Source organism: Penaeus vannamei, unplaced genomic scaffold, assembly GCF_042767895.1.
Source record: "Penaeus vannamei isolate JL-2024 unplaced genomic scaffold, ASM4276789v1 unanchor1034, whole genome shotgun sequence".
Taxonomy (NCBI): domain Eukaryota; kingdom Metazoa; phylum Arthropoda; class Malacostraca; order Decapoda; family Penaeidae; genus Penaeus; species Penaeus vannamei.
The window spans coordinates 20,001-27,500 of NW_027214038.1; the positions used below are offsets into that span (position 1 = coordinate 20,001).

Genomic DNA, 7,500 nt, shown 5'->3' on the forward strand with positions numbered 1-7,500 from the left:
GCCCAATGGGGGGGGGCGGGGGCGGGGAGAAGGGATAGAAATCAGAGTCCATTTTCGCGCCGTAATTTCGACTCGTGGAGATAAAAGCGAGAGGAAGGAACAGGCGATGGGCCATCTTGGACGCGGTTTTGGAGAGGGAGAGGAGAGAGGGAAAAAGGGAGAGAGACAGATAGATAGAGAGAGAGAGAGAGAGAGAGAGAGAAAGAGACAGACAGGGAGAGAGAGAGAAAGGTTAGGGGGGGGGAGAGAAAGAGGGGAGAGAGAGAGAGAGAAATGAGAGAGAGAAGAGAGGGGAGAAAGGAGAGAGAGAGAGAGAGAGAAAGAGACAGACACAGGGAGAGAGAGAGAAAGGGGGGGGGGTGAAGGAAGAGAGAGAGGGAGAGAGGGAGAGGGGAGGGAGTGGGAGGGACGGAGGGCAGAGGGAGAGAGAGAGGGGGAGATAGGGAGGGAGGTAGGGAGAGAGAGAGATAGAGAGAGAGAGGGGGAGGGAGGGAGGTAGGGAGAGAGAGAGAGACAGAGACAGATAGACAGAGAGGAGAAAGAGACAGAAAGAGAGTGGAGAGTAGAAAGAGACAGAAAGAGAGAGAGAGAGAGAAGTAGGAGGAGGAGGAGAGAGGGAGAAAAGAGAGAGACAGACACACACATACACAAAGAGAGGGAGAGAGGGAAAAGAAAAGAGAGAGAGAGCGGGAAAGAGGGAGGGAGGGCGGAAAAGAGAGAGAGTCAAAGACAGAGAAAGACGGACAGAGAGAAAGAGAGAGAGGGAGAGAAATGCAGACACAGAAAGAAGAAAGAGGAAAAAGAAAGAGAGAAAAAGAAAAGATGAAGAGACCTCGCTTGTGTAGAAACGGTGGCGGGGGGGGGAGGGGGGAGGGGAGAGGGAAGGGGGGGGAGGCGGTGTCTTCCTCGTGGTTAAAGAACCTTTTCGCTTTTTATTTCTTATTGTGTTTCCTCTCCCTCTCTTGTTTAATTAGATTTCTTTATTTCCTTTTGGCTTTCTTTCTGTTCTTCGTTTGACCTTCTTTTGTTTCCTTTTTGGGGGGATCTCGCTTGATTTATTTTGCTTTCTTGTTCTGTCTCTCTTTTTCTTTTGATTTCTTTTCTCTTTCTTTTCTCTCTCTCTCTCTCTTCTTTCAGCCGCTCTCTCTCTCTCTCATTTGCTCGCTCTCTCTCTCTCTCTCTCTCTCCCTCCCTCTCTCTCTCTCTCTCTCTCTCTCTCTCTCTCTCCCTCTCTCTCTCTCTCTCTCTCTCTCTCTCTCCCGCGTTTATTACGTTTGTTTAGAACATAGAACGCTTCCGGGAGAGATGGAGGAAAGTGGGGGTGAGGATATAAAAGGGAGGGGGAAGAGGGAGCAGAAGAGAATGGGGAGAGGAGAGAGACAAAGAGGAGATGAGAAAGGGGGGAGGGGGAGGAGAGGGGAAAGGGGAAAAATGAGAGGAAAAAGGGGGAAAGGAGAGGGAAGAGGAAAAGAGAGGAAAAGGGAAAGAGGGAAGAGATGAGAAAGAGGAGAGGAAAAGAGAAGAGAAGAGGAGAGGAAGAGAGAGCGAAAGGGGAGGAGAGGAGGAAAGGGAGAAAGAAGAGGAAAAGGAAAAGAAAGGAAAAGGGAAAGGAAGAGAAGAGGACAGGAAAGAAAAGGAAAGTGGAGAGCAGAGGAAGGGGAAGAAGATGAGAAATAAGAGGAAAAGGAGAGGGAAGAGGGAGAGGAAGGGAAAAGTGGGAGATGGAAGGGAAGTGGAGGAAAAGGAAAAGGGAAAGGAAGAGAAGAGACAGAAAGAAAAGGAAAGGAGAGTAGAGGAAGGGGAAGAAGATGAGAAACAAGGAAAGGAGAGGGAAGAGGAGAGGAAGGGAAAGGAGATGGAAGGGAAGCGGAGGAAGAGGAAAAGGAAGAGGAGAGGAGAGGGAAAAGGAGGAGGAAGAGGAGCAGAGAGGAGAAAGGACAGAGGAACGGGGAAAAGGGGGAGAGGAGGACAGAGATGAGAAAGATAGAAGGGGATGAGAAGGACAGAGAGGAGTGTAGAGAAAGGGGAAATGGAGTGAAGGACGAGAAGAAGAAGAGAAAGAGGAAAAAAAGACGGAAGGGGAGACGAAAGGAGAAAGGAGGAGAGGGAAAAGAGAAAAGGAATAGGGATAGAGGACGGGAAGATAAAAAAAGAAAAAGAAAAAAAAGAGGAGAAAGGGAAGAGCAGAAGAAAAGGAATAAAGGAAGGGAAAATGAGATAAATTGAGGAAGAGGAGAAGAGAAAAGGGTCAGATAAAAAAAAGGAAGAAGTAAAAGAGGAAGAAGAGGGAGAGACGGAGAGGGAAAGAAAGAGGTTGAAGAGAAAGTAATGGGAGAAGCAAAACGGACGGAGGAAAGGACAAAGAGGGGAGAGAATAAAGGGGAAGAGAGCGAATTGGCGCTAAGCATTTAAATGTCATCCATAGTCGAGTTCCCGCAGGTGTTCACGCCGAGGATTTGACTTCGAAATCAAGAAAAAATTGAGATTTTGGGTGAATCTTTAGCACACTCCTGCATCCTCCTTGGCTTTCCCCTCTCTTGCCCTCTCTTGCCCCTCTCTTGCCCTCTCTTTTCCCTCTCTTGGCCTCTCTTGGCCTCTCTTGGCCTCTCTTGGCCTCTATTGCCCTCTCTTGGCCTCTACTGGCCATTCTTGCCCTCTCTTGGCCTCTCTTTTCCCTCTCTTGCCCTCTCTTGCCCCTCTCTTGGCCTCTCTTTTCCCTCTCTTGCCCTCTCTTGCCCCTCTCTTGGCCTCTCTTTTCCCTCTCTTTTCCCTCTCTTGGCCTCTCTTGGCCTCTCTTGGCCTCTCTCGGCCTCTCTTGCCCTCTCTTGGCCTCTCTTGGCCTCTACTGGCCTTTCTTGCCCTCTCTTGGCCTCTCTTTTCCCTCTCTTGCCCTCTCTTGCCCTCTCTTGCCCCTCTCTTGGCCTCTCTTTTCCCTCTCTTGGCCTCTCTTGGCCTCTCTTGGTCCTCTCTTGGCCCTCTCTTGGCCCTCTCTTCTTGGCCCTCTCTTGGTCCTCTCTTGGTCCTCTCTTGGCCCTCTCTTGGCCCTCTCTTGGTCCTCTCTTGGTCCTCTCTTGGTCCTCTCTTGGTCCTCTCTTGGCCCTCTCTTGGCCCTCTCTTGGTCCTCTCTTGGTCCTCTCTTGGTCCTCTCTTGGCCCTCTCTTGGTCCTCTCTTGGTCCTCTCTTGGTCCTCTCTTGGCCCTCTCTTGGTCCTCTCTTGGCCCTCTCTTGGCCCTCTCTTTCCCCTCTACTCCCCTCTCTTGGCCTGTCTTTTCCCTCTCTTGGCCTCTCTTGGCCTGTCTTTTCCCTCTCTTGGCCTCTCTTGGCCTTTCTTGCCCTCTCTTGGCCTCTATTGCCCTCTCTTGGCCTCTCTTTTCCCTCTCTTGGCCTCTTTTGGCCTCTCTTGGCCTCTCTTTTCCCTCTACTCCCCTCTCTTGGCCTCTCTTGCCCTCTACTCCCCTCTTTTGGCCTCTCTTGCCCTCTATTGGCCTTTCTTGCCCTCTCTTGGCCTTTCTTGCCCTCTCTTGGCATCTCTTGCCCTCTCTTGGCCTCTCTTGCCCTCTCTTGGCCTCTCTTTTCCCTCTCTTGGCCTCTCTTGGCCTCTCTTGGCCTCTCTTTTCCCTCTCTTGGCCTCTCTTGCCCTCTCTTGCCCTCTCTTTTCCCTCTCTTGCCCTCTCTTGCCCTCTCTTGCCTTCTCTTGCCCTCTCTTGGCCTCTCTTGGCCTCTCTTGCCCTCTCTTGGCCTCTCTTGGCCTCTCTTGGCCTTTCTTGCCCTTCTCTTGTCTCTACTTTCCTCTCTTGGCCTCTCTTGGCCCTCTACTTTTTTCCCTCTCTTGGCTCTCTCTTGTCCTTCTCTGTCTCTCTTGCCCTTCTACTCCCCCCTCTCTTGGCCTCTCTTGCCCCTTTCTTACTGTTCCTCTCTCTTGGCCTCTCTTATGGCCTCTCTTTCATTTCTCTTGCCTTTTCCCTCTCTTTGCCCTCTCTCTGTCTCTCTCTTACCTCTACTTGGCCTGCCTCTTGTCCTCTCTTGTCATTCTCTTGGCCTCTCTTGCCCTTCTTCTTCTTCCCTCTCTTGGCCTTATCTTGTCTCTCTCTCTGCCCTCTCATTTCTCATCTTTTCCTCTGTCTCTCTCTTGGCCTCTTCATTCTTTTTCCTGTCTTCTTGTCTTCTACTCCCCCTCTCTTGGCTTAATATTTCTCTTCTGGTCTTCTCTTGCCTCTCTGGCCCTCTCTCTGCCCCTCTTATCATTTCACTTTCTATGGCCTCTCTTGGCCTCTTCTTTTGCCTTGTACTCCCTCTTGCCTCTCTTGGCCTCTCTTGGCCTCTCTTTCTGTCCTCTTGCTCTCTCTTTTCCTCTCTCTTGGCCTCTCTGTCTCTCTACTCCACTCTTGGCCTTCCTCGGTCCTCTCTTGGTCCTCTCTTGCCCCTCTCTTGGCCTCTCTCTGCTCCTCTCTCTATCTCTCTTTTTCCCTCTTTCCCTCTCTTGGCCTCTCTTGGCCTCGCTTGTCTCTTCTCTTGGCCTCTTATTTCTGTCTCCTCTGTCTTCTCTTTTCTCTCTTGCCTCCTCGTCTTGGCCTCTCTTGGCCTCTCTGTATCTCTCTTACACCTCTCTTGCCCTCTCTTGGCCTCTCTTTTCCCTCTCTTGGCCTCTCTTGCCCTTTCTTTTCCCTCTCTTGCCCTCTCTTGGCCTTTCTTGGCCTCTCTTGGCCTCTCTTGCCCTCTCTTTTCCCTCTCTTGGCCTCTCTTTTCCCTCTCTTGGCCTCTCTTGCCCTCTCTTGGCCTCTCTTGCCCTCTCTTGGCCTCTCTTGCCCTCTCTTGGCCTCTCTTTTCCCTCTCTTGGCCTCTCTTGCCCTCTCTTGGCCTTTCTTGGCCTCTCTTGCCCTCTCTTGCCCTCTCTTGGCCTCTCTTGCCCTCTCTTGCCCTCTCTTGGCCTCTCCTCGTGTCTCATTTTCTTTTCTTTTTTGTGGTCTCTTATTGTTTCTTATTGTCTTTTCTCTAATCTTCCTCTTTGCTTCTGGCCTTCTCTTTGCTTTTGCTCTTGCTCTTTCGCTTTCTCTTGGCCTTTTCCTTTTCTCTTTCTCTTACTCCCTCTTACTCTGGCTCTTTCTGGTCTCTCTCTTGCCCTCTACTCCCTCTTGCCCTCTCTTTGCCCCTCTCTCTTGGACTCTCTTGCAGTCTCATTTTCTTTCTTTCTCTGTGGTCTCTGTTTCTTATCTGTCTTTCTCTAATCTTGCTCTGCTACTACCTCTCTCTTGATTTTATCTCTTGCCTCTCTGCTTTCTCTCTCTCTCTCTTTCTTCTCTCTTTCTCTCTTTCTCTCTTTCTCTCTTTCTCTCTGCCTGTCTGTCAGTCTCTCTCTCTCTCTCTCTCTCTCTCTCTCTCTCTCTCTCTCTCTTTCTCTCTGACTCTGTTTGGCCAGGCATAAACCCGCTAATTGGATAACTAGGAGAAACAGAAATAGTTTTTTTTTTACATATTCTATTATTTTTCAATTTCTGTAATTTCCGTAACATTATATTCAAAGAAACTGGAATTAACTCGAGACGAAAGGAAATAATGGAGATTATTGGAATGAGAAAGTTTTTTTTCTCATGAATCATAAACCGTTATAAGACGAACAATTTATCTCTTATCTTCAAACTCCTTGTCTCTCTAAATCGAGAATATACTTTCTATTCAATATAGAGAATATTTCGTGGAAAAAGTCTAGCTACATTCTTCTGTTGGTATTATATTCAGTGGCTATTAATTTCATCATAAAATTGATTATATAGAAATGGGTAGGTCTATATTTTTATTGTGATTTTCATTTGTTTTGATGGCGCGTCAGAGTGTAAGGGTTGCCAATTCGGAAGTTTGTGTCACTCTTTTAAAGGCACTGTATATGCTTATAGGAGACAATATTGAGACAATATTATGCTTTGTAAAGGTGTTAGGGTAGATCTATTTATTCAAAACGTCTATTGTGGAAGATACTTGAGTCTAAGCGTAGAATTTTCCAAGGTTGACATGTCATAGAGCCTCTCGTGTGGATTGGCAACACTGCTCAGACGCTAGAAGTCGTTTCAACCCCTGCTTAAAATCCCTCAAAATATCTACCATTTTACCCTGATAATGCATTGATGATATATAAATTCATAACATAATATATAACATACATAATTCATCATATCAGGGAGCTTGTCAAGTATTATCATTCAGTTTTAATAAAAAAAGAAGAAAAAAAAGCATTTTAAAACTACCTTATAGACACGGAAACAACACGAACATTCCTACAACACAGGACCCAAGAATATGTCTAAGTAGAACCGGTAAAATAAACAAAAATAAATAAATAAATAAATAAATAAATAAACATTCTTGGTGGCTTAGCAACGGCCCAACTAAATAAATAAATAAATAAATAAAAAGATAAATAAATAAACATTCTTGGTGGCTTAGCAACGGCCCAACTAAATAAATAAATAAATAAATAAATAAAATAAATAAAAAAACATTCTTGGTGGCTTAGCAACGGCCCAACCAACCAGGGCTTAGGTAGGGTTAGTATTTTCTCTCTTCTAATAATAGGTTTCAGGCTTTGGGGCTTCCGTCACTGACCACGCCGCTCCCATTAGTAAGCCGTGCATTTTTTTTTTCTTCTTTTTTTTTGCACTGGAACCGCCGTACGTGTGTGCCTGAGGCGCCGTGTGCGGGAACAGTGGAACAATTCTTTGGTGTATCATTTTGCATATTTCGTATTGTTCCAAATTCTATATTCTGTGGTCTCGTTTTTTTGCTTGTTTCTATATATTTCGTTTTTTTTTTTTTTTTTTTTTTTTGCATGTTTTTCTTTCTCTTCTCTCTCTTCTTCTTCTTCTCCTTCTTCTTCTTCTTCTTTCCTCTTCTTTCTTCTTCTCTCTTTCTCTCTCTCTCTCAAGTCTCCCTCTCTCTCTCTCTCTCTCTCTCTCTCTCTCTCTCTCTCTCTCTCTCTCTCTCTCTCTCTCTCTCTCTCTCTCTCTCTCATTATTACTATTGTTGATGTTATTATTGTGATTATCATTATTATGTTAATTATTATTGTTGTTGCTGTTATTATTCTCATTATTATTGGTATTATTAATCATTATAAAAATCATTATTATTATTACTATCATTATCATTACTATTATTAGTATTAGTGTAAGTATGATTATTATCATTATTATCATAACTACTGTTTTCTACCATTATTTGTTACTGTCATCATTATTGTTAACATTACTATTATTAACATTATTATCATTATTACCATTATTATGTTTTATCATTATTATCATAATCATTTTATCATTAACATTATTATTATAATTATTATTATTATTATTATCATTATTATTATTATTATTACTATCGCCATTGTAATTATCATTATCATGTTTATCATTATCCATATCATCATCATTATTGTTATTATCTTTAATATTATTACTATCTTTATTATTATCATCATTTTTACCATTCCTATTATTATCATTATCATTA

The 7,500-nt window shown here is 44.8% G+C and overlaps 1 protein-coding gene across 1 annotated transcript in view; it reads right to left on the reverse strand.

Annotated features, from left to right (window-relative positions):
• LOC138861142 (octapeptide-repeat protein T2-like) overlaps positions 1-3,528 on the reverse strand; it is a 15,877-nt gene extending 12,349 nt beyond the window's left edge. Inside the window, exon 1 of the mRNA XM_070120002.1 lies at positions 2,891-3,528. Within this exon, the coding sequence (XP_069976103.1) occupies positions 2,891-3,528 (638 nt within the window). The remainder of the gene's footprint in view (positions 1-2,890) is intronic.
• Between the last annotated feature and the right edge of the window lie 3,972 nt (positions 3,529-7,500).